General features: G+C 42.9%; 2 protein-coding genes across 12 annotated transcripts in view; one reads left to right on the top strand and one right to left on the bottom strand.

The window, feature by feature from the left end:
• Positions 1-21,342, top strand: part of IST1 (IST1 factor associated with ESCRT-III) — an 82,183-nt gene extending 60,841 nt beyond the window's left edge. For 7 of the 11 annotated variants that reach the window (XM_063597729.1, XM_063597730.1, XM_055100239.2 and 4 more), the window contains 9 exons: positions 7,999-8,101; positions 8,834-9,014; positions 9,419-9,506; positions 13,096-13,179; positions 13,701-13,811; positions 14,832-15,023; positions 15,631-15,723; positions 17,115-17,163; positions 19,956-21,342. In XM_063597729.1, coding sequence (XP_063453799.1) covers positions 7,999-8,101; positions 8,834-9,014; positions 9,419-9,506; positions 13,096-13,179; positions 13,701-13,811; positions 14,832-15,023; positions 15,631-15,723; positions 17,115-17,163; positions 19,956-20,155 — 1,101 coding nt within the window. In that variant the 3' untranslated portion in view covers positions 20,156-21,342. The remainder of the gene's footprint in view (positions 1-7,998; positions 8,102-8,833; positions 9,015-9,418; positions 9,507-13,095; positions 13,180-13,700; positions 13,812-14,831; positions 15,024-15,630; positions 15,724-17,114; positions 17,164-19,955) is intronic. The other 4 variants (XM_055100241.2, XM_063597732.1, XM_034940613.3 and 1 more) reach the window with 4 other exon arrangements.
• A 568-nt stretch (positions 21,343-21,910) lies between these two features.
• The window catches only part of PKD1L3 (polycystin 1 like 3, transient receptor potential channel interacting), a 79,236-nt gene continuing 74,623 nt past the window's right edge, over positions 21,911-26,523 (bottom strand). The window contains exons 27-30 of the mRNA XM_003829498.4: positions 26,273-26,483; positions 25,778-25,879; positions 22,426-22,557; positions 21,911-22,051 (exon numbers count right to left, since the gene is read on the bottom strand). Coding sequence (XP_003829546.1) covers positions 21,911-22,051; positions 22,426-22,557; positions 25,778-25,879; positions 26,273-26,483 — 586 coding nt within the window. The remainder of the gene's footprint in view (positions 22,052-22,425; positions 22,558-25,777; positions 25,880-26,272; positions 26,484-26,523) is intronic.

Raw genomic sequence — 26,523 nt, 5'->3', positions numbered from 1 at the left:
TGTTCACTTTTTTCAATTTTTTTCTCTCTTTTTTTCAGATTAGATACTTTCTATTGACTTACCTACAAGTGTCCTGGCTCTTTTCTCTGTCATTTCCCATTCTAGTGTTTAGTCCATACAGTTTCTTTCTTTGGTTTGTATTTTTTTATTCTAAGATTTTTTGTTTTTATTTTTATTTTGACAGGATCTTACCATATTGCTCAGGCTAGTCAATTAAACTAGACTCAAGCAGTCCTCCTGCCTCAGCCCCCTGAGAAGCAAGGATTAGTTCTAAGATTTGTCTCCTCTTTATGTCTTTACTTTTTTTTTTGAGACGGAGTCTCGCTCTGTCGCCCAGCTGGAGTGCAGTGGTGTGATCTCAGTCCACTTCACCGTCCGCCTCCCGGGTTCAAGCAGTTCTCTGCCTCAGCCTCCTGAGAAGCTGGGACTATAGGCACGTGCCACCACACCAGGCTAATTTTTGTATTTTGAGTAGAGATGGGGTTTCACCATGTTAGCCAGGCTGGTCTTGAACTCCTGACCTCACGATCCACCCGCCTCGGCCTCCCAAAGTGCTGGGATTACAGGCGTGAGCCACTGCGCCTGGCCTGTCTTTACTTTTTAGTCTTTCCATTCAAGAGAAATTTCCCTTACTCGTTGCAGCTTTTTTTTTTTTTTTTTTTTTTTGGAGACAGTCTTGCTCTGTCGCCCAGGCTGGAGTGCAATGGCACGATCTTGGCTCACTGCAACCTCCGCCTCCCCAGTTCAAGCGATTCTCCTGCCTCAGCCCCTTGAGTAGCTGGGACTACAGGCGTGTGCCACCACGCCCGGATAATTTTTGTATTTTTCGTAGAGGGGTTTCACCATGTTGGCCAGGCTGGTCTCGAATACCACCCGCCTTGGCCTCCCACAGTGTTGGGATTACAGGTGTGAGCCACTGCACCCAGCCAGCATTTTTATAGTAGCTGCTTTAAAGTCTTTGTCAGTTAATTCCAACATTGGTGTTGTCTCAGGTTGATGTGTGAGTTGAGATTTTCCCAGTGAGTATCACCCACTTTCTGTCTATACCAGCGGTCCCCTTTCTAGTTCCTCAAGCCAGGACTAGAGAGCTCTTGATGCTCTTTCTGTCTGCTGATGCTCGTTTCCGGGTTTCAGCCTGCTGTGCATCCAGGCTGGGGAACATCAGAGGGAAAAATGATAAACTCGCTGCCAGTTTATTGGTACTTCAAATTGTGGTCTTCTTCGTCCATCTGCTATTATTTTTCATAGTTCTCAGATAGCTGCTACATGCATTCTTTTCAGGTTTTACAGCTTCATTCAGTGAAAGAGACACTGAACCTAGAACCCTGTTCCTTACATCTTTTGTTTCTATTTTTAAGGACCATCCATGTTGCTTTAAGTACAGCTGTTTAATTTTGTCTGCTGCATAGTATTCTGTCATGTTTTTGTCAAATTTTGTTTGTCCTTTTTTTTTTTTTTTTTTTTTTTTGGATACAGGGTCTCACTCTGTCACCCAGGCCTGGAGTGCAGTGTCATGAACATAGCTCTCTGTTGCCTCCTTGACTTGACCTCCTGGGCGCAAGTGAGCCTCCCACCTCACCCTTGCAAGTAGCTAGGACTACAGGCGTGCACCCCCACACCCAGCTAATTTCTAAATATTCTGTAGAGAGGGTCTTGCCATGTTGCCCAGGCTGGTCTTGAACTCCGGCCTCAAGCGATCCTCCTGCCCGGACCTCCCAAACTGCTGGGATTATAGGCATGGACCACCGTACTTGGCCTCATTTGTCCTCTTGAAATGAGCACTTAGCATTCTTCTACTTCCTTACTACCACAAAATGCATACATGCGTCTTCATGGTGCTGTGTACAAATTTCTGTGGTGGTGTGTGTCCAGGAATGGAATTGCTGTGTCTTAAGGTATATGGATACCTTTCATTAAAGCATACTTTTCATTAAATACTGCCAAATTAGTGTCTAAAATGGTCATATCAATTTATACATTTATATTGGCCAGTATTTGCAAGTCTACTTCTAATTTTTGCCAGTCTGGCAGGTATAATCTTATCTTTGTTAACATGTTCACTTCTAGGATTATACAAAATAGTAAATGAAAACTCGAGAATAACGCCTTAGGTTATCCTTCTCTTAGAAATGTCACTGTTTACTTGACAAGTTTGGTGTATCCGTGTTTAAGCTGGAGTAGTTGTCTACTAAGGGCAAGATCTTTGTAGGACCCATGATAGAGCCATACTCAGGAATTTTTTTTGTACCTTTTTAAACCTAATTACCTTATTAATCATGGGTATATTGAGTAATTTAATGGCAAGTTGGATAATGTTCCTTAGGTTAATGTCTTCTAATTTCAGTCACTACTGATAAAAATAAATTGTGTGGGAGTTGATTTGTTATCTTGGTTATATAATAAAAGGCCTTGATGTACAGCAGTCCTCCCTTATCCATGTTTTCATTGTCTGGGGTTTCAGCTACTTTGGTCAAGTGTGGTCTAAAATTGCAGGAATAAACAGTTCATACATTTTAAATTGTGTGTCATTCCGAGTAGTTTGATGAAATCTCGTGCCATCCTGTTCATCCCACCTGGGATGTGAATTACCCCTTTGTCCAGCATATCCACGCTGTGTATGCTACCTGCCCATTAGTCACTTAGCCCTCTTGGATATCAGATTGAAAAACATGGTACTGGCCAGGTGTGGAGGCTCAAGTCTGTAATCCCAGCACTTTGGGAGGCCGAGGCAGGCGGATTACAAAGTCAGGAGATCGAGACCATCTTGGCTAACACGGTGAAACCCCGTCTCTACTAAAAATACAAAAAATTAGCTGGGTGTGGTGGCGGGCGCCCGTAGTCCCAGCTACTCGGGAGGCTGAGGCAGGAGAATGGCGTGAACCTGGGAGGCGGAGCTTGCAGTGGGCCGAGATTGCGCCGCTGCACTCCAGCCTGGGTGACAGAGCAAGACTCTGTCTCAAAAAAAAAAAAAAAAGAAAAAAAAGAAAAAAAGGTACTATGTATAGGATTCGGTATGATCTGCGATTTCAGGCATCCACTAGGGTCTTGAAACGTAACCCTTGGATAAGGGGGTACTACTGTACTTCATAAGGGCAAGGGTGGTTATGTATTAATAGAAATATTCTTACTCAAGTATATGTGAATACATTTTTGTAAATATTCATCAATTTGGAGTATATAAGAGAAAATACTGAGGCTTCCCTTCAGCTCTACTTTCCAGAGTTAACACCATTAAAATGTTAATACCTGTTTTTATAGGCCCCTTCTCCATGCATTTATATATGTGTATAAAGTAGTAGTATAATGTATATGCTACTTTTCAGCTTGATTTAAAAACAAACAAAAAAAACATTGGGAGGCTGAGGTGGGTGGATCACTTGAGGTCAGGAGTTCAAGACCAGCGTGTCCAACATGGTGAAACCCCGTCTCTACTAAAAATACAAAAAATTAGCTAGGCGTGGTGGTGTGTGCCTATGATCTCAGTTACTTGGGAGGCTGAGGCAGGAGAATAGCTTGAACCCAGGAGGCAGAGGTTGCAGTGAGCGGTGATTGCACCACTGCACTCCAGCCTGGGCGAGAGTGAGACTCTTACGTCAAAAACAAAACAATAAAAGTAACACATCTTGGAGCTCCTCCCTTTCATTTGTTCGGCAGTTATTATCTGAGTGCGTGCTTTGTGCTAAAATGTTTTAGAATGCTACGTTACCTTTTTTTTAAAAAAAACTATTGCTATACAAAGTTCAGCCAGGTGTGGTGCTTCATGCCTGTAATCCCAGACACTCCGGAAGCTGAGGCAAGAGAATTGCTTGAACTTGGGAGGCAGGGGTTGCATTGAGCTAAGATCACAGCACTGCCCTCCAGCCTGGGCGACAAAGTGAAGACTGTCTCAAAAACAAACAAAACACCAAAAAACAAAACAAAACTACTGCCATGTATCCCATAAAATAGATGTGTCTTAATTTAATCAGTTTCTAATTGGTGGAATTTAGGTGATTTTATCATTGTATGTTCCCCTCTGTATACATGTGAATGTGAACTGTTCTTCAGGATAGACATTTAAACTTCGATTTTTTTTTTTTTTTTTTTTTTTTTTGAGACAGGGTTTTGCTCTGTTGCCCAGGCTGGAGTGCAGTGGCACAGTAATGGCTCACATTAGCCTTGACTTCCCAGGCTCCAGTGATCCTCCCACTCTTGCCTCCGGAGTAGCTGGAACTACAGGCTCGCACCACCATGCCATGGCGAATTTTTGTAGTTTTGGTACAGTTGAAGTTTCACCATGTTGCCCGGGCTGGTCTCACTCCTGAGCTCAAGTCTCTGCCTCCCAAAGTGTTGGGATTACAGGTGTGAGCCACTACTCCCGGCCAAACTTGGAAGTTTGAAAGAGTGACCTTGAGAGGTGGTGCCAATTTACGTTTCCAGCAGGAGTTTGAGAATGCACCAGTTTTCTCACTCATCATCATGATCAAGTTTAGAATAATCTCCATTGCAGATTTCCCCCCAAATATTGCTTACCTTTTAATTTTTTTATAGTTTAGGTAATTTTTCCATACAAAATAATTTTGTCTCTTCTTAAAAAGGCCTATTCTGTCTCCATTATAAAAATTTTTTTTTTGAGACGGAATCTCGCTCTGTCACTCAGGCTGGAGTGCGGTGGCGCGGTCTCAGCTTACTGCAAGCTCCGCCTCCTGGGTTCACGCCATTCTCTTGCCTCAGCCTCCTGAGAAGCTGGGACTACAGGCGCCCGCCACCATGCCTGGCTAATTTTTTGTATTTTTAGTGGAGATGGGGTTTCACCGTGTTAGCCAGGATGGTCTCGATCTCCTGACTTCGTGATCTGCCCACCTCGGCCTCCCAAAGGACTGGGATTACAGGTGTGAGCCACCGCGCCCAGCCTAAAATATTCTTTTATGTTTATCCTATGTTAATAGTTTTATTTTAGCTCTTGAGAATTAAAAATTTAACTGTGGTGAAGAACACATGGCAACATGAAATTTACCAACTTACCTGTTTTTAGGTGTAGAATTCAGTAGTGTGTACTCACATCGTTGTGCAACAGATCTCCATAAACTTTCATCTTTCAAAACTGAAACTCTGTACTCATTAAACAATTCCCTATTTCCCCCTACTCTCGGACCCTGGTAACCACCATTCTACTTTCTGTTTCTCTGAATTTTAGATACCTCACAAAAGCAGAATCTTACAGTATTTGTTTTTCGTGACTGGCTTATTTCACTTACCATGATGTCCTCAAATTTCATCCATGTTGTAGCATGTGATGGGTAGGATTTCCTTTCCTTTCTAAGGCTGATTAGTACTCTGTTGTATGTGTAGACCACATTTTGTTTATCCATGCATCCCTCAGTGGCCATTTGGGTTGCCTCCAGCTCTTGGCCATTGTGAATAATGCTGCTGGGAACATAGGTATGCAAATAGCTCTTTAAAGTTCTGCTTTCCGTTCTTTTGGATATATACCAGAAGTGGGATTTCTAGATTATGTGGTAGTTCCATTTTTAATTTTAATTTTTGAGGAACCGCCATACTGTCTTTCCATAATGGTTGTACCGTTTTGCAATCCCACCAACAGTGCACAAGGGTTCCATTTTCTCCACAGCCTCGTCAGTACTTGAAATTTTCTTTTTTTTTTTTTTTTGATAGTAGCCATCCTAATGGGTGTGAGGTGGTATCTCATTGTGATTTCATTTTGCCTTTCTCTAGAAATTAATGATATTGGCACTTTTGATATGCTTATTGACCATTTGTATATCATTTTTGGAGAAATATCTTCAAGTATTTTGCCCAGTTTTTAATCAGGTTGTTGTTATTGAGTTACAGGAGTCATTTACATGCAATTAGCTCTTGGTTTTTGTTTGTTTGTTTTTGAGACAGAGTCTTGCTCTCTCACCCAGCCTGGAATACTGTGGTGTGATCTTGGCTCACCACAGCCTCTGCTTCTGGGACTCTAGCAATCCTCCCAGCTCAGCCTCCCGAGTAGCTGGGACCACAGGTGCATGCCACCACGCCCGGCTAATTTTTGTATTTTTTGTAAAGATGGGGTTTCTCCATGTTGCCTAGGCTTGTCTTGAACTCATGGGCCCAAGCAATCCTCCCACCTTGGCCTCCCAAAGGACTGGGATTACAGACATAAGCCACCACACTCACACCCTACTATTTAGCTTTTTATTTTTGGATACGGAGTTTCACTCTTGTTGCCCAGGCTGGAGTGCAATGGTGTGATCTCAGCTCACTGCAAACTCCGCCTCCTGGGTTAAAGCAATTCTCCTGCCTCAGCCTCCGGAGTAGCTGGGATTACAGGCATGCGCCACCACGCCTGGCTAATTTGGTATTTTTAGTAGAGATGGGGTTTCTCCGTGTTGGTCAGGCTGATCTCGAACTCCCGACCTCAGGTGATCCACCCACCTAGGCCTCCCAAAGTGCTGGGATTACAGGCGTGAGCCACTGCGCCCAGCCGGTTTTTGTTGTTTGTTTGTTGTTTTTCCAGTAGAATACAGGTTCATTTGAGGACAGGGGTTGTACCTTTTTTTTTTTTTTTTTTTTTTTTTGAGACGGAGTCTTGCTCCTTCTCCAGGCTGGAGTGCACGATCTTGGCTCACTGCAACCTCCACCTCCCGGGTTCAAGCGATTCTCCTGTCTCAGCCTCCCGAGTAGCTGGGACTACAGGTGTGCGTCACCATGCCCAGCTAATTTTTTTTGTATTTTTAGTAGAGATGGGGTTTCACCATGTTGGCCAGGATGGTCTCCATCTCCTGACCTCATGATCTGCCCACCTCGGCCTCCCAAAGTGCTAGGATTACAGATGTGAGCCGCCGCACCCAGCCAGGAGTGTACCTTAATTTATGCTTTTTATCTCCATCAAGCCAATGTCTCACATACAGGTAATCAGTAAATACTTATTGCATGGATTGAACATAATTTAATTACTGGATTCCAGATACTTGATGACATAAATGCCCCATTTTAACCTGGGACTTAGGTTAATTCTTAAATGTAGGGTAAAGGCTTTTGGGGGCAATTTTACAAAAGGAAAACACATCTGATGTTTTTTATTAGTGGTTAATTCACTAGTAGACAAGTACTTTTCCTACTGCTCTTTCTTTCTTTGGTGCTCTTTTGATTTGTCTGTTCTTCAGTTACTTTGTTTGACCTATCTTTTGTTTGGATATTACATGTTTTTAAGTTTGAGTTCAGAATTTAAATTTAGAGAAATAGAAATTGTGCTGTTTTGAAATAGAATGCACAGTGCTCAGTGCACAATGGTATACCCTAAAGTCTTGCGGATAGAGGAGGGGTGGTTTTGTTTACTGTAACTCTGCTATTCAGTGAAATTCCTGGTAAAGAGCCTTCTGTTGTAGAATTTTGTAGAGCAGTGTTTTCCTTGGACTTTTCACCCCTTTGTTTAACCCTGTATGTGAGTAGATGTCAATGATATTTCTGTACTCTTGGGTACTAGCTTTTCCCCAAAAATTGAGACTTGTTGGCAGGATTTGGGGAGTTAAGATGAAAATATTTTCAATTATGGGTCTAAATTTAATCATCTTCCCCCATTGCCATCCCTGTTGAGATTTTTTTGGGAGAAGCAGGGAGCCCTTCTGCTTCTTTATCTTTTTATCACACCACCCCCATGCCAATATCTAGGTATTAATTTCATCTGTCACCAAATTCTTTCAGCTGTGCCTTTAAAGTAGATTTCAAATCCAGTTGCTGACACTGCTAACCACCCTAGTCTGAGCTATTACCATCTCTTGTCTGGATGATAATAATAGCCTTCCCATTGGTCTTCCTGCTTCCAGTATTATCCTTCCCCAATCAGTTTTCATTACAACAGCCAAAACAATCTGTAAAAAATGTGAATTAGATCATGTCATTTTCCTGTATTAGAAAAACACTCTGTTTTTGTTTCACATGATTCACCCCTAAGAGGTGTTAGTTCCTGAACTAATGTTGACTTGAAAATAGTCATTGTGCTTCTTCTGTTTCTAGGAGGAACAGCACAGCATGCTGGGCTCTGGATTTAAAGCTGAGCGCTTAAGAGTGAATTTGAGATTAGTCATAAATCGCCTTAAACTATTGGAGAAAAAGAAAAGTGAGTAGTGTACTTTTTTCCCCCAAAAATAAATCACTGGATACTAGTACCCCAGTAATGGGTCTTTCAGGCCAGTACTATGAAGTCTTAGGGATCATATTTTTTTGTTGTTGTTGTTGTTGAGACAGGGTCTCACTCTGTCGCCCAGGATGGAGTGCAGTGGTGTGATCTCGGCTCACTGCAACCTCCATCTCGTGGGTTCAAGCGATTCTTGTGCCTCAGCCTCCCAAGTAGCTGGGATTACAGGTGTGTGCCACCACACCTGGCTAATTTTCATGTTTTTAGTAGAGACGGGATTTCACCACGTTGGCCAGGCTGGTCTTGCGCTCATGACCTCAAAGTCATCTGCCTGCCTCAGCCTCCCAAAGTGCTGGGATTACAGGCGTGAGCTACCATGCCCGCCCTGGGATCATATCTTTTAAGCTTTGGATGCATTTCTGCCCTTTGTGACTTTTAGACTGAGTACTTTTTTTGCAGAGAAAGGGACATACTCTGTTGTTGTGGCATTAGGTCACCTGACTCCTGAGTTGGAAATGTCAAGCCACATGAGCTATATTTTCTCACCTAGACAGAGTAGCAAATTCTACAGTAGAGGGGATGGGTAGATTTGCTAAAGGAGAGGAGCTAGGATATAGTAGAAACACCCAGTTCTTCCTGTTGGGGGGAGATTGGTCTGTAGGCCAGATGCAAGTGCTCTACTGCTGTGAGATCGGAGTGGGATTTGTGTCTTAGCGGAACTGGCCCAGAAAGCAAGGAAGGAGATTGCTGACTATCTGGCTGCTGGGAAAGATGAACGAGCTCGGATCCGTGTGGAGCACATTATCCGCGAAGACTACCTCGTGGAGGCCATGGAGATCCTGGAGCTGTACTGTGACCTGCTGCTGGCTCGGTTTGGCCTTATCCAGTCTATGAAGTAAGATATTTTGATTCAGAGACCTAAATCATTTCTGGAATTTGAGAAAGGAGTAATATGATCTCTTTCTGCATTAAGGGACTATTTCACATGCCCAAGGATCTGCTTCCTAACAGTTGCTGAAAGGCCTGTTAAAAAGAAAATACAGAATCTGAAACTGAGAAGCCTAAATTTGAGTCTTGGCTCAACCATTTTCCGAGTTCATGGCCTTGAGCTTGTTGCCTAGTTTTGAGTTCCTCCAAAAGTAAAATAAGATCACGAAAATGGCTAGAAGCCTAGAGTTATTGTGAGAATCTAGTGAGATTCACAGAATAGCTTCGGAGGCTATAAAGTATATGAAACAAAAGCTAGGATTTTGTTGGTTTGTTTTAAGGAATGTTATATTAATTTTTTTCCTTGATTAGGGAACTAGATTCTGGTCTGGCTGAATCTGTGTCTACATTGATCTGGGCTGCTCCTCGACTCCAGTCAGAAGTGGCTGAGTTGAAAATAGTGAGTACAAGTAGTTTCAGTGATGTCTGTAGCTTTTCATGTTGTTAGAAAGGTTGGTTAATATAAGTTACTTCTGCTGATTTGACCAGATATTTTGTACCATTCTTATGTTGCTTTTGAAATAGGTTTTGTAAATTTGTTTCTCCCTTTCAGCCTTATATCGTAGAATAGAACAGTGTTTTGCAAACTTGAGCAGTTTTTTTAAGGAGCAAAGTTTTGTGTATCTCCAGTTTTGTCTTAATGTTATTTAACTCTATGCAAATAGAAAAGTTCTTATACAACTGTAAACCAGTAAAGTTAAAATAACATTAAGGTGACAGATGTTTTTGCTTTATTTATTAATTCCAGAAATATTTATTAAATAAATTGTATGAGCTATGTAAGTGCTGGGGGTAACAGTGGTGAACAAAATATGGCACCAGCCATACTCCTGTAGCTTAGAGTCCAGCAGAAGAGACAGACATTAACCAGAAAATTGCACATCACAACATGGATATGGTACTGACTCCTAGGATACAAATTCAGTTGTGTTGTTTTCTATTTTCTACATCTTTGCCTTTCTGTTTTATTTCCTAGGAGACTGTGTCATTCTTATCTCTCAACCCATCTACTGAGATTTCCTTGTTTTCTAGGTTTTTTTCAAGAGCTCTTTTTAATTCTCTGAATATTTTTTATGGTTTGTTTCATGGCTACAATTTTTTCTAAGTCTCTGAGGATATTAATTATGGTTTATTTTTAAACTTCTGTCATGTTTGTTTCTCTCAAGTTCATTTTTCCTATTTCTTAGTTTTATAGTAGAGGCTTTCCAAAGATTTAGTGGTCCTTGGCTGTCGGTTTACATTTAAGAGTGAGGCACTAAAAAGGAGATTGGAACCTCTCGTGTGCATGGGTGGGTTTTTACTGCCAGATGCCTTCATTGCTGAGTGATCTGGTTAAGCTCTTATTTGGAGGAATTCCAGACTGTGAGGAACTAGTCATCTTTCCTTGGGTTGGTCGTTTTCTCCAGAATCCTCCTATCTTCTGTCGAGTGTATAAGCTAGCTGCCAGCATTTCTGAGAGCCCAGTGGAGAAGGAAGCCAAAAATCTATTTGATACATAGAAGACTTACACTTAATTCTTCTGTTGTAAGTATCACTGTTGTCTCCTGTGTGTAGACTCGAGTCCCTTTAGTTTACTCCCCCCAGAGAATAAACTTCCAATAGTCCAATAGGGTACCAGGGATAGTAATTGAGTTTTGTGGGCAGAGAAGAGGGACAGTAGAGGCAACTGATGCATATGTAGACTTTTTTTTTTTTTTTTTTTTTTTTGAGATGGAGTCTTGCACTGTCGCCTGGGCTGGAGTGCAGTGGTACAATTTTGGCTCACTGCAACCTCTGCCTCCTGGGTTCAAGCGATTCTTTTGCCTCATCGTCCTTAGTAGCTGGGATTACAGGTGCCCGCCACACGCCCAGCTAATTTTTTGTATTTTTGGTAGAGACGGGGTTTCATCATGTTGACCAGGCTGGTCTCGAACTCCTGACCTCGTGATCCGCCTGCCTCGGCCTCCCAAAGTGTTGGGATTACAGGCGTGAGCCACCATGTTCAGCCATTTTTGGTCTCTTCTGTACGCCTTTAAAATTAATTTTGGAAAAGGCTTAAATATGTTACAAAACTCAAAAGCCATAAACAGAGTGATAAATTAATGTGAATAAAAAAATCTCTGTGTAGTATAAACCAGCCAAAACAAAAACCATAAAAGACAAATGCCATTTATATCATAGGTGTCAGGTACCCCTGAAAGTCTTCATAATGAACAGTGAGAACTCTCCTACTGGGCTTCTGGAATGTTGGGACCACTGTGGTCCAATGCTACTGTCGTTTCCTATCTGGAAATGAGAGTAGCTTCTTGAATATTCTTCCTATTCCTACTTTGGCTTCTTTTAATCTATTCACCATTCCATCAGAACCACCTGAGGGTTTTGTCCAAAACACAGCTCCGATCCTCTTGCTTTAAAGCCCATTAGTAGCTTTCTGTTGCTCTTGTGATAGAAACAAAACTCCCTGATACAGCCTACATGGTCGTGCATTGTCTGGCTCCCACCTCCCTTTTTCATTTCTTACCACACTCTTTGGCCTCTGCACTAGAGGCTCACTGGCTGATTGCAGGCTTGAGAACTGACCGTGTTTGTTTCTGCCAGAGGCCTTTGCACTGCTGTTTTCTTTTCCTGGAATGCGCTTCCTTCCCTATTTAGTTAACTCCTAGTCATCCTTTATTATTTGAGACGGTCTTGATCTGTCACCCAGGCTGGAGTGCAGTGGCACGATCTTGCCTCACTGCAGCCTCGGCTTCCTGGGCTCAACTGATCATCCTCCCACCTCAGCCCCCTGAGTAGCTGAGACAAGAGGTGCGTGCCACCATGCCCAGCTAATTTTTGTATCTTTTAAAAATAGAGACTAGGGTTTTGCTACGTTGCCTAGGCTGGTCTTGAACACCTGAACTCAAGTGATCAGCCTGCCTCAGCCTCACAAAGTGTTGGGATTACAGGCATGAGCCACGATGCCTGGCCTTAGTCATCCTTTAAATCTCAGCAAAGCATCACTTCCCTCAGGAAGCCTTACCTGACTTTTCTGATTAGATTTGATTCTGCTGTTAGAAGCTGGTGATAGCATGGTGCACCTTCCCTTGGTATCACTTACTGTCGTTGCAGTTGTACCTTTATCTGTGTGATTATTTTGTTAGAAATGCTTGTTCCCCAGTGCCACAGAGAAATAGCACTCAAATATAAGTTTATTTCAGCAAGGCAATTTTTACCTTCTGCAGAAAGGGTGCTCCTTGCAGATGGAACAATGGCGAGCGCACACTGAACAAAGGGGGTAAAAATATTTATATTCTATACATCTGGACCCTACTGCTGTGTCCTGATTCCATTGGCTGGAACTGGACCTCACAGTCTGGGCTACACCCGTTTGGCTAAAGGTTTTAAAAGTTTTTAAAATAGATATATGCAAGGGAGAAGAAAGGAAAAGAGGAACTTGCTTATGAGAAGACTTAGAAAAGTACTAACATTCCCAAATAAGGAAGGGGCATAGGCTGCGAGCTGGGACTTGCCTGTGAGCACATCTAGCACAGATATCTTGGTTAAAGTACAAGGACATAGAATGTATTTCTTATATTTAACAGCTACATAGGATACGGCTTAACAAAGAGTTATTAGCACAAAGCAAGGAGGCTTGAAGGAAGTTAGTCTTTTAAAAGAAACTTATTTCTAACACTTATGATTTATTCTTTAACAAGGGAAATTTTGAAGAGGAAACTTTACTTTGTACAATTTGATTAATGTAAGACTCTATAAGAGTAAGAACAGTATCTGTTTTGTTCATTTTATTTATATTGTATAATACTCATGATAGTGTTTGGCACTCGAGTGCTGCTCATTGGATGGATGGATGGATGAACAAATAGTGGATTAATGCATACCCCTTAAGGTTTTGCAGACTCCAGTGTTTTGGAAATCTTGTAATAGACGCGTGTTTACTGTTGCCAGGAAGAAGCTTAAAGCAGTCCGTTGGAGTGGTCTCTATTTTTATTTGCTGTCCTTTTTCTTTTTAGGTTGCTGATCAGCTCTGTGCCAAGTATAGCAAGGAATATGGCAAGCTATGTAGGACCAACCAGATTGGAACTGTGAATGACAGGGTAATGAACATACTTGGTAAACATGAAGGCAGTGTGTGGGAGCAGTTTATTGTACTGCTTGTGGCAATTCTAGTGGGTACCACTGTATTGCTCAGTATGGGGTTTCACCTTTCATAGTGGGGCGAGGAGGACAGCTGTGTGGCTGGCAGTGTGGTCCAGTCCTTAACACCTGCCCAATTCCTCTGGTTACTGTCATTCCTGACTCCACTTTCCCACTTGGTATGCCTCGTGTCATTTGTGAAGGTTGGAAGTGAGGTGGGGAGAAGGGTGGATGAATTGAACTGTGGAAGGCAGCAGTATCATCTTTTGCCAGCATCTGGGTCATGTGTAATGAGAATGTGAAAGAGAGACTTGGGTCCTCTGATGTGTCTTGTGACTCTGAAAAAAATCATTTAACTGCTCTGAACCTTTTTTTCCCTCAATATTACCTGTAAAATGAGAGGAGCTAACTTCACATAGTGAGGTGAGGATTAGGCTGGTTGGTATACATGCATCTTAGCCCTGGGTCTTTTTACTTACAGCTAATGCACAAGCTGAGTGTGGAAGCCCCACCCAAAATCCTGGTGGAGAGATACCTGATTGAAATTGCAAAGAATTACAATGTACCCTATGAACCTGACTCTGTGGTCATGGTAAGTTTATCCCAGAATACAAAGAAAAATGAGTTTGTAGGTATGACCTTCTTTGGAAAACAAAAAAAAATATTCTTTGCACCAACTTAAATTTGTGTGAGTTTAAGCCTTTGTCCAGTTAGTACCTTTATGACAATAAATGTGCCTGCATATCTCACAGGGTACTTAAGGAATTAGATGAATGACAACACTTTGAGAGGGTCAAAACCTTGATACAAATGTAAAATGGCACTATTACTGCTACTTTTTGGTGAACTTCAGGAATTGAGAAACCTCCTGTTCATAGCAAGAAATGCCCAAGACCCAAACAGTTCCCGAAACATTTATTGGGTACCCACCATGTGTCTGATAGTGCACAGAAAGCTGAGGATACAGGGATAAAAAATCATCCACCAGTTGGCCAGGTGCAGTGGCTGGCTCACGCCTGTAATCCCAGCACTTTGGGAGGCTGAGGCGGGCGGATCACAAGGTCAGGAGATCGAGACCATCCTGGCTAACACGGTGAAACCCTGTCTCTACTAAAAATACAAAAAATTAGCTGGGTGTGGTGGTGGGCACCTGTAATCTCAGCTACTCGGGAGGCTGAGGCAGGAGAATGGCTTGAACCCAGGAGGTGGAAGAGCTTGTGGTGAGCCAAGATTTTGCCACTGCACTCCAGCCTGGGTGACAGAGTGAGACTCCGTCTCAAAAAAAAAAAACATCCGCCAGTTAAGGTCAGTGGGGTGTGGTGGATGCTTTGGTGTGTACTGCTCAGACATCCCTATTACCCACAGTTGGAAACACCATCAGGTCCATTCCAGCTGCAGAAGTCATTGGGGAATTGGCTGAGGCCTTTGTTGTGACTGTGTTGCAGCCCAACTTCTCCTTCCACCTAACTCTGCCTTTTCTTCCCCCACAGGTGTTGATCCCAGAAGCACTCCAGTAAACTTGCTTTATGCAAATCTCCATCTCAGACTCCGCTTTCTGGGGAACCTGGCCTTGGACATGGGTTAATGACCTGGGTTTCTCTTTTTTTCTCAGGCAGAAGCTCCTCCTGGGGTAGAGACAGATCTTATTGATGTTGGATTCACAGATGATGTGAAGAAAGGAGGCCCTGGAAGAGGGGGTGGTGGCTTCACAGCACCAGTTGGTGGACCTGATGGAACGGTGCCAATGCCCATGCCCATGCCATCTGCAAATACGCCTTTCTCATATCCACTGCCAAAGGGACCAGTAAGTATACATAAGTGTGGATGTAAGCTTTAGAAAATGTTATAGATAACAAGTTGGCTCTGTGAACACACTCAGGAATCATAGGTTGTCAGGAGCCATTAGCAGTAAGAACATTTGGTATTAGCTGGCAGTCATCTTGTGGGGAAAAAACACATTGGATTCAGAGAAGGTCTTTTAGTTCAGCTGTAGGAAAATCTATAGAGTTGGTGCTAGAAAAACACTTTTCATATAGGTTTACTGAATATCTTTGGGATCTGTTATAGTCATACTAGTAGTTTTTTCCACAAATGAATAAACCACCAATTATTACCAGGCAGAACAACCTTTGTAGATAAGATGGTCATTGGTAGTAAGAAAGTCTCATTAGAGTTTTCCCTTCTAAACAATGAAGCACTTGATTAAATAAAGAATAGCCTTTGGCTCTAGATCTTTAAAAATCTGGAATCCTGACCACATGTGGTCCTTTTGGGCATTTTTAAGGATCTTGAATATTTATATATATTTAGTATGAGAATATAAATGTATTTCTTTCTCCCTTCCCATACCCAAACCTTTGAGATTGCAAACTGGAGGCAGTGTCTCTGATGTTGCCTTTCTCCTCTTACAGTCAGATTTCAATGGACTGCCAATGGGGACTTATCAGGCCTTTCCCAATATTCATCCACCTCAGATACCAGCAACTCCCCCATCGTATGAATCTGTAAGTGCCTGAGCCTCTTTTATAAGCAACAGGAGAGTGAATGCCATGAAGAGCGAGCAAAATAATGACCACAGGGAAGGCAGAGTTTTGATCAACTCCTAGTACTGTCATCATTTTTGCTTTGGGATTTTTGTGTTGCTTTATAACACTACCCTGGAAATGTGGAGTGGGTGGTGATGGCAGTATCATTGGTGGCAATGCTTTGTCTGCAATTAAGCCAGGAATCAGGAAGGAACTGCAGATTTCTTAGAAAGTTGTAGTGCTCTATGAGGGCACTTAACCAGTTGTTTTGACTGACTAGGCAGATAATCACACTGAGCTGATACAATCGTGGTGCTAAAGTATCATAATTATTAAAATGTTAGTCCTATGTGTTCTCAACACATGTAGAGGAAGAGTGACCAGATTGATCTTAATCAGAAATGTCCAGTTACATGTCGGCCGACAGCATTGATTTCACATTTTAGTATTCTAGTTAAAATTTGCTAATGAATAGCTAATATAATACCTCGAACTGTAGGTGGTTCAGGTTACTTGTTTTTGACCAGCCTTGTTTCTTCAGTTACTGTAGGCCTTTTGAGACCTGTCTCCATCTAGTATTTTACTGAGAAACAAATTGGTGTGGCATTTGCTGTGTAAATTACTCATCTAGGAAGATCTTCCTGTTCCTGAGCTTGCTTTCTGTTCTTTCCTTTGGTTCCCATCTGTAGCTGATGTGTTCTACCTTGGGCCTGAGTTTTTCTTATGCTTTCCTTTTGCATGCGTCACATAAGCCACAGCTGTTGGTAGGAATGAGGTCGAAAATCTTCATCAGTATTTGAGGACTTGGTTCTTAAGATATATTCAAGAATGCTTTCCCTTTGCCCAAAGGTGAAAGTATCATTAAAGTTGTCTTAGTATGGTAAGGATTTTTTTTTCTCTGCTTGGCAGTTAAGAGTTCAACATGGGGCTGGGCTTGGTGGTTCACGCCTGTAATCCCAGCACTTTGGGAGGCTTAGGCAGGTGTTCGAGACCAGCCTGGGCAACGTGGCGAAACCCTGTCTCTACGCAAAATACAAAAATTGGCCAGGCATAGTGCTGCATGCCTGTGGTCCCAGCTATGCAGGAGGCTGAGGCGGGGCAATGGCTGGAGGCCAGGAAGTGGAGGCTGTGGTGAGCCGTGATTGTATCACTGCACTCCAGCCTGGGTGACAGAAGGAGACCCTGTCTCAAAATCAAAGGAGTTCAACATAGTATCTACCTGATTGGAAAAAATGCAGGGGCAGTTTCTTTGGAACAGGCTCTGTTGCATTTGGTGAGCAACTTAACTTTTGGAAACACAGGGGCTTACACCAGTACTTTCTCCAGTGACACTATTGCTGTCTCCTCTGGTAACAATCTTTGTGTTTCAGGTAGATGACATTAATGCTGATAAGAATATCTCTTCTGCACAGATTGTTGGTGAGTAGTATCAATCAGAAACCTGCAGAGCTCAGTGCTGAACCCTCTGCTGTTTTCTCATTATTGTTCCTCCCTTAGAGACCGTTTCCATGTCCATGGAATTCTATCTGCAGGCCCTGTTCTCTTCCCAAATGCTAAAATAGAAGTCAGGATATCCTGCTTCTAAGTACAAATCCTAAGTGATAGCTTAGTGATTTTTTTTTTTTTTTTTTTTTTGAGATCGAGTCTTGCTCTGTTGTCCAGGCTGGAGTGCAGTGTCGTGATCTTGGCTCACTGCAAGCTCCGCCTCCCAGGTTCACACCATTCTCCTGCCTCAGCCTCCTGAGTAGCTGGGACTACAGGCGCCCGCCACCATGCCTGGCTAATTTTTTTGTATTTTTAGTAGAGACGGGGTTTCACCGTGTTAGCCAGGATGGTCTCGATCTCCTGACCTTGTGATCCGCCTGCCTTGGCCTCCCAAAGTGCTTGGATTACAGACATGAGCCACCGCCCCCAGCTAATTTTTTTTTTTTTTTTTTTGAGACGGAGTCTTGCTCTGTTGCCCAGGCTGGAGTGTGGTGGCACAGTCTTGGCTCACTGCAACCTCTGCCTCCCGGGTTCAGGCTATTCTCCTGCCTCACCTCTTGAGTAGCTGGGATTATAGGCACACGCCACCACGCCCAGCTAATTTTTGTATTTTTAGTAGAGACAGGGTTTCACCACGTTGGTCAGGCTGGTCTTGAACTCCTGACCTTGTGATCCGCCTGCCTCAGCCTCCCAAAGTGCTGAGATTACAGGCATGAGCCACCGTGCCCGGCCAGCTCAGTGAATTTTGCAAAGCAAACATGTTCATGTAGCTACCTCTCAATTAAAAAAGTACTGGCCAGGTGTGGTGATTCACATTTGTAATCCAAGCACTTTGGGAAGCTGAGGCAGGAGGATCACTTGAGGCCAGGAGTTTGAGAACAGCCTGGGCAAGATCCTTGTTTCCACAAAAAATTTTTAAAAAACCCATCTGAGCTTGGTGGTGTGGACCTGTGGTCACAGCTACTCAAGAGGCGTTCTTAGCCCAGGAGTTCAAGATTACAGTGAGTGATCATTGTACTCCAGCCTGGGGGACAAAAGTGAGACCCTGTCTTAAAAAACAAAAATTAAGATACTACCTGCCAGCAAAAACCAGAGGGAAGAATACTTTTAAATTTAGAGGCCGGGTGCGGTGGCTCACCCCTGTAATCCCAGCACCTTGGGAGGCCTAGGTGGGCAGATCACCTGAGGTCAGGTGTTCAAGACCAGGCTGGTCAACATGGTGAAACCCTGTCTCTACTAAAAATACACAAATTAGCTGGGTGTGGTGGCAGGCGCCTGTAATCCCAGCTACTCGGGAAGCTGAGGCAGAAGAATCTCTTGAACCCGGGAAGCGGAGGTTGTAGTGAACCAAGATTATGCCACTGCACTCCAGCCTGGGCGACAGAGTGAGACTTTGTCTAAAAAGAATATAAATAATATTAGACAGTTGTCTTATGGAGATACAATTTACATTTTTAAAAAACTCATATTTTTTTTTTTAGGCAGTCTTGCTCTGTCACCCAGGCTGGAATGCAGTGGCGTGATCTCGGCTCATTACAAGCTCCACCTCCCGGGTTCACGCCATTCTCCTGCCTCAACCTCCCAAGTAGCTGGGACTACAGGCATCCCCCACCACGCCTGGCTAATTTTTTTTTGTATTTTTAGTAGAGACGGGGTTTCGCCATGTTAGCCAGGATGGTCTTGATCTCCTGACCTTGTGATCTGCCCACCTCGGCCTCCCAAAGTGCTGGGATTACAGGCGTGAGCCACCACGCCCGGCAAACCCATACATTTTAAGTGTATACAGACACAATTCCACTCTCTGATCAAGGTATACAACATTAGTCTTACCTCAAAGTTCCCTTGTTGCCAGTCAACTCTGCCCTTCCCTCCAGAGTCAGAGCACTATTTTGATTTTTTTGTAGTTTAGTTTTCCTGAATCTAGAACTTAAGGAAACATACAGTAGGTGTGTGTGGGGGTGTGATCTTAATATAAAATACTAGATGGAAGACTGGAAATACAGATCAGACTATTATAACAAAATAACTTGGACATTATATTCCTTTAAAAAAACTTTGCCCCCAATCCCTAAAGAATGTTGGTTCTTAAGGAAGCAGTGTTTGTTCTATCAGAATCCTATTATCACTCCTTGGACTTAGTTGGTAAAGTAACAGACCTTATGAAAAGGAACAGTCGATTGCTCTGTGGATGTGGCCCCATGTATCCCACTTTGATTTCCCTTAAACTTTTTTCTCACCACAGGAAAGTAAAACAGGATTCAACCCTAATTAGAAAATGTAGATATTAACTGTCATTCAAATGTTTATTAGCCCTAGAATTAACTTTTTTTAAGCCAGGTGCGGTGGCTCACACCTGTAATCCAGCACTTTGGGAGGCTGAGGTGTGTGGATCACTTGAGATCAGAGTTCAAGGCCAACCTGGTGAAACCCTGTCTCTACTAAAAATACAAAAATTAGCCAGGTGTGGTGGTGTGCGCCTGTAATCCCAGCTACTCAGGAGGCTGAGGCAGGAGAATTGCCTGAACCCAGGAGGCAGAGGTGCAGTGAGCCGAGATCACGCCACTGCACTCCAGCCTGGGTGACAGAGGGAGACTGTCTCAAAAAAAAAAAAAAAAGTTTGTGAACTAAGGTTTTCTCCTGTGTTTTGATCATTTTATTTTTACTGCCAAAGGGGATCTGAGTCATTTCTCTGGTATTTGTAACGTTGTGCTCCTTGCCCTAATTAGGTCCTGGACCCAAGCCAGAAGCCTCTGCAAAGCTTCCTTCCAGACCTGCGGATAACTATGACAACTTTGTCCTACCAGAGTTGCCATCTGTGCCAGACACACTACCAACTGCATCTGCTGGTGCCAGCACCTCAGCATCTGAAGACATTGACTTTGATGATCTTTCCCGGAGGTTTGAAGAGCTGAAAAAGAAAACATAGGTCTCTTAAACCAGGCAACTTTCACGTTTTGGGAGTTGAGACTGAGCAATTTCTCCTTGTAACAAAGAATCTCCATGAAATTCTGTTTCATCTGTTAACTGTCACTCAGCACAACACTCCCTCTGGGCTCTCTTCCTGCTCCTCCAGATTCTGCTGCTTTCCAGTTCTCTGTTGATCCTGAGACTAACAATTGGAGACCGAGGCCAGAGCAACTGGCTCCTGGCAGCTGTGCTTGTCCGTTTCCTGTCAGAGTGATCCCAGGTTTCCTCCTGGCCCGTCCCATGGTCCTTCCACAGGAGTGAGAGAGGATGGGGGAAGCACTGTGGGAAGACCACCAAAGATGGCTGGACAGTGGGAGAGAGCACGTTGTGAAGCATCCCAGCCTCGTGTTGAGGTTCCAGACTTAGAAACAGACCCCTCTGTACAGGGGGATTGTGGTGAGTGAGAATCAAGGCCACCTTGTGTGTTTTCTCACTCTCGAATGCAAGTGGGAGAGAGAAAATGACTCGGGACGCCATTGTAACGGTTCCTGGAAGCTGGGCCCTCTCATTGGCATATACAGTACTCCTCGCTGCAGGGCACTGTCCCACCGGGATCCAGTTGCAAAGTTTGTCTTGACAGTTGAATGCCTCGCTTAGTTGTACTGGATTCTCAGGGAGCCCTCTGTGGCCTTTTGCTTTGCGTGCTGTTTCCCTTGTACCAGAGGGCGGCACCGTGGAAATTGTTTTCCCTGTAGCATATTATGTTGGCTTGCATTACTGGCAGAGAAAGGACAAGGTGCCATTCAAGTCTAGGGTGGGCTTCCAGCTGCCTTAATAGAAGTACTCAAGTCTTTTGGGTAGTGAGCTGGAAAGCCTACAGGAAAAGAGGGGTACCTGTTTTCATTTGAAAACTTTGATTCATGGAACCTTTAAAACTAATCTCAGAAAAATTTTTGGTGCCCATGCAGCTGTAGTTGTTCACTGCTTTCCTGGATGGATGGGACTCTTATGTCATAACTCCTGTTACTCCTTTGGCCCATAGCTAAGGTCATCCTTCCCCACAGGGGTGGCTTTGGGATTGGATGATACAGCTTTTGCTTCTGTGTAGTATACCTGTACATACTTGTTTCAGGCAGCCTTTCTTTAATCTTTTCAGTTGGTTTGTATTCTGTAGCTCAGTAGCTGCTAATAAAGTTAAAGATCCTGTGTCCTGCTTTCTCTACTGTTTGGTCAGATGATGAAGTATAAATCTGGATTTTAGTGGAGAATATTTTAACCAAGTGATCCATGTAAACCAGCCCTTACTTTCAGGATTCCTGGAGCAGTACAGAGCTCATTTTGATCTCTGTATTTAGATAGCCCAGATAGCATCTGTGAATTTCCTTGGTCTTCCTCAGTGGCAGGGCTCCGCATCTGCCATGCCTCTTCCTTGGATGTTTATTTTTAGTAAGTAAGTTGCAGTGAGCTCACTTCTGACTGCTTCATTTCCCGCAGCCATCCTGGGCCATGGGTGGTGAGTTCTGTTACTTGCTGCTTGGCAGCAGAGCTAGTTTGTCTCGTAGTATTCTTGCATTGTTAATCCTATCTTGACAGTGCCAAGATCCATAAGAACTTGGGACCAAGGGGATTTTGATTCCTAACTTACAGAATTAAAAACAAAGTATATTATAATTACAGAATTAAAAACAAAGTATATTATAATTTTAAAGCTATGCCATGCAAAGATAAGTAGTAATACGCTAATAAATACTAAGCCAAGTAGGAGATAACAGGATTAAGGTAGTTCATCTAAAACTTCAGTGTCACTGCCCATTGCTGTCGTGGCTGCTTGCTCAGATGAGGTTTTTTGGGGCCAACTGATTCCTAACAAATTTGAGAGCTTCTGTAGCAGTGTATCTATTAGTGCAGCTTCTTTCTGAGTATTGAAGACAAAAAGAGAAAAGTGAGAAAATTGAAATTATGGCTAATACTGGAGTAAAAAAAAGTACCAAAGATTTTTTAAAAATTAGTAAATTTAAAGATACAATTTCTTTAATAATTTGCAGTCAGGCATTGGAGTGTTTCCACTAATGGTTGCAAGCCAACTATTTATAGGACAATGGCTATAGAATATTATGTAGTCTTATAAATTGGGTTTCCTAGGAAGATAGCTGGCAGAGCTTTTGAAACTAATAAAGGGAATATGATACTGTGCATTATAAATTATGTCAGCCCGTAATCTTAGGGGCAGTTACGGTGGAGCTTTCCCAGTGATACAACAGCATGCTAGTTTATCTTTTAGTTACCTACCTTAAGCGACTTTCTTTCTTTTCCAAAGGCCATGAGAATGGCCGAAACGAAAAGATTAATTACCACAAGTACCATCAAGATGACACTGGTGAGGATCAGAAAGGTGCCCAGGACTGGGTCTAAAGCGAAAACCTGGGAAAACAATAAGAACACTTGCAGTGACTGACAATTTAGTTTATACTTTACAAACATGAGCTATATGCTAATGTTTGGGATCTTATCAGAAGAAAAGCTTATCCGAAGGAAACTTAGGGAGACAGTCAAAAGATAATAAGAAGGAAAATACTTTTAAATGGACAGAAGAGCAGGAATGACTCATTTTAAGGAGGTTAAGATAATTGTGACTGCAGGGCTTTCACAAGAAAACAGGTGAGTTGCAGTGGAATTGGAAATGATTCAAATGTCACATGAGTTTTGGCAAAAAATACATCTAATCATGGAAGCTATAAGTGGGGGGGGGGGTAAGCAAACATTGAAAGATTAAATGCATACCAGAAATGAGAATGCAAACTGTCTCTGCCATATCAAGAAACTACAACCCTAAACACAGGAGCATTCCAATAAAAGTTAACAGGTTGGCCACAGAAAACTGGCTTTTTAGTATTTTTTTTTCCATTGTCATTTTTAAAGGTACAAGCATTGAGTTCTGCCATTCTTTACTTTTCTGCATAAATAAATATCAAGTTCTGGGCTTATTGGAATGGTTCCCATAACAAAAACTCTTTAAAATTTAGATGTTCTTTTTCAACAAATGGTATTTATTTTCCCTTGGTATTGGCCCATTCATTGTTGCCACTAGGGCACTGTTTAAAAATATCCCAACAGAGGGGTTGATTACAGTCAATGCCACCCTGGTGGAAATCTATATGGCAAAATATTTTCAAGCACCAAACTGTTTTACCTACTTAAAAATGCTTATTATAACAATTTCAGGTCAACCAGATAATGTGGGCAATCTCTGAGTTTGTGATACAAGACTTATTTCCAATAAGTTTATTTTTACGTACAATTTTACTGTTTATTTTTTGTTTGCTCTATGTGTTTTTTACTTTATGTTTACTGTATTTTTATGTACAATTACATCCAAAGCAGAAAAGTTCCTTTTTTATCCCCAAAAGGAGGTGTCAGCAAAAATTTGTTACTCTGATTACTTCCTTCACAGCTTTAGGATACGAAGTGCTACAGTGGCAAAGGCTCATCCCCTAGTTATTGGAGCTAGAACCACAACAGAACACAGCCTAGTCAGCCAAAATAGCAGTTACAGTTGTCCCTTAGTATCTGAGAGAGATTGGCCCCAGGGCCCCCACAGGTACCAAAATCTGAGGATGCTTAAGCCCCTTATTTTTATTTTTTAATTGCAAGCTTCCCTAAAGGTTAAGAAAGTGTCTTCTCCCCCACTTTTTTTTTTTTTTTGAAATGGTCTTGCTCTCACCCAGGCTGGAGTGCAGTGGCGTGATCTTGGCTCACTGCAACCTCCACCTCCCAGGTTCAAGCGATTCTCCTCAGTCAGCCTCCTGAGTGGCTGGGATTACAGGTTCCCACCACCATGCCTGGCTAATTTTTGTATTTTAGTAGAGACGGGATTTTACCATGTTGGCCAGGCTGGTCTTGAACTCCTGACCTCAAGTGATCAGCCCACCTTGGCCTTCTAGAGTGCTGGGATTACAGGCGTGAGCTACTGTGCCCGGCTCAAAGTCCCTTTTTAAAAATGGCACAGTATTTGCATAAACCCTATATACATCTCTCTTATACTTGAAATAAACTTTAGATTACCTCTAGTACTTTATAGTGGAACTGCTACGTAAAATAGTTGTTACACCGGTTTGTGGTTTTTTGTGGGAGACAGACAGTCTCGCTCAGAGGGCAGTGGGATGATCATAGCTCATTGCATCCTCACTCCTGAGCTCAAGCAGTCTTTTCACTTTGGCCTCCTAAGTAACAGGAACTACAGGTACATGCTACCATGCCTGACTCTTCTACTGTATTTTAAAATGTGTGTTATATTTTATTGTTACCTTTCAAATATTTTCATTCTGGGATTGGTTGAATCTGTGGATGCAGACCCTGCAGATACAACATTAGAAACTGAAGCTACCCATTTTAATTAGTAATTTTGGAATTCTAGATCATTAGAATGATCAACCATGATCAAAATCTTGCCAGTTTCACTGCTTAAATGGCAGGTTTTTCCTTGCTTGGTCATATCTACCCTTTACATACCAGGGTTTGGAGCCCAGTGCCTCATTTGGGTTTCCTACTTTATATGTTGAGGAGGAAGGCAGGGATTTCTGTTGGTAGTTCCTGGGAGGAAATAATAGGCTCTCTGAAGTGAGTAGTTATTAACTCAACAGAAATAACGCAGTTTCTCTTAGAACTGTACCTTCCTAATTCTTTGTCATTTCCATTATGTCACTTTTTTTTTTTTTTTTTTTTTTTTTTGAGACACAGTTTCACTCTCTTGCCCAGGCTGGAGTGCAGTGGCACAATCTCAGCTCACTGCAACCTCCGCCTCCCAGGTTAAGGCAATTCTCCTGCATCAGCCTCCTGAGGAGCTGGGATTACAGGTGTGCACCACCACGCCTGGCTAGGCTAATTTTTGTGTTTTTATTAGAGATGGGGTTTCACCATGTTGGCCAGGCTGGTCTTGAACTCCTGACCTCAAAAGTGATCCGCTGGCTTCGGCTTCCCAAAGTATTAGGATTACAGGCGTGAGCCACCGCACCTGGCCTTTTTTTTTTTTTAAATTTAAATAGACATAGGGTCTGGAGTGTAGTGGCATGATCATGGCTTACTGCAGCTTCCAACTCCTGGGCTCACAGGATTCTCTCTCCTCAGCCTCCAGCCTCCTGAGTGGCTAGGACTACAGGTGCATGCCACCACACCTGGCTAATTTTTATTTTTTATTTTTAGTAGAGACAAAGTGTCTATGTTGCCCAGGCTGGTCTCAAATTCTTGGCCTCAAGCAGTCCTCCCCTTCTTGGCCTCTCATGGCTTGAACCAACTTACCCTACCCTGTTAATGCACTTTCAAAGGGCCATTGAGAAGCAGAGAATCTTGTTAATCTGGCCAAGCACAAGAGCACAAGCTTCGGCTCAGTGTCCTTTGCCAATAAGATTAAGGACACAAGAAGTGAGGAAGGAGGGACTGAGTGCTTAGGAAAGGGCAGATTTCTGAAAGCAACAGCCATGTAAATGCTGTATGCATAGGCAGTACCATAAAGCAGAAGAGCAAAGGACTGAAATTTTCCCCCTTTTCCAGTGTGCAGTGTACAGTAGGGGGCTGTTTTAGGACACCCCCAATTTTCCTTGTTCAATATATTGAATTCTGTGAGGAAACAAATTATTATTTTTACCTCCTCTTGGTGAGAAATTCCCATCAGGAGACCAACAACAGTCACTGCTGAGCTGAAAAATGTCCGGTAGTCAGAGATGCTGCATCCAAACAGCAGGTTAAACTGAACAGAAGGAGAAAGGCCAGTTAGTGCAAGCCGAGCGCACATCTTTCTATCCTGAGGTGCTTGGGGATGTGGCCAACATAGAAGCAATGGAACAGAAATTCCTTGTGGCCAAATTATGCCCAAAGAATACATAAACTTCCTTTGTAATAACATAGTGTTTTCATAGAAATTTATTTGACCTTTATATTACCGTGTGGGCTAAGTTTTATCCCCATTTTAGAGAAAAATATGTGGGTTTAAGTCATACCAGTTAAGTATGGAACTAGAACTAAACCTGGCTTTCCTACTGTACCACCTCGGGTTTCTGTGTTGTGACCATTTCTATGGGAAGCGATGCGATTCCAAGACCACAGCACACGGAGAAGGAGAGACAGCAACGTGGGGGCTTACGGCAATGGCATAGCCTGTCAGCAGGATTAGGATGATCAGCAGAAAGCCCACCACCTCGTCCCAGGCTCTGCTCAGTGTCCTGCCGATGACCCGCAGCCTGGGGCTATGACGCAGCAGGTTCCATAACTGAACAGTTGCCAGGAGAACTAGGAAGCCCACAAGGTGAGTCGCAGCAGAGTTCACTTTTACTGCCTCATAGAAGCTGATGAATCTGCACCAAGGAAAGCTGACAGTTACTGAGCAAGAAGTAT

Source organism: Pan paniscus, chromosome 18, assembly GCF_029289425.2.
Source record: "Pan paniscus chromosome 18, NHGRI_mPanPan1-v2.0_pri, whole genome shotgun sequence".
Lineage (NCBI taxonomy): Eukaryota > Metazoa > Chordata > Mammalia > Primates > Hominidae > Pan > Pan paniscus.
The sequence above is the reverse complement of the archived record's forward strand: the minus strand, read 5'-3'. Positions and strand labels throughout refer to the sequence as shown.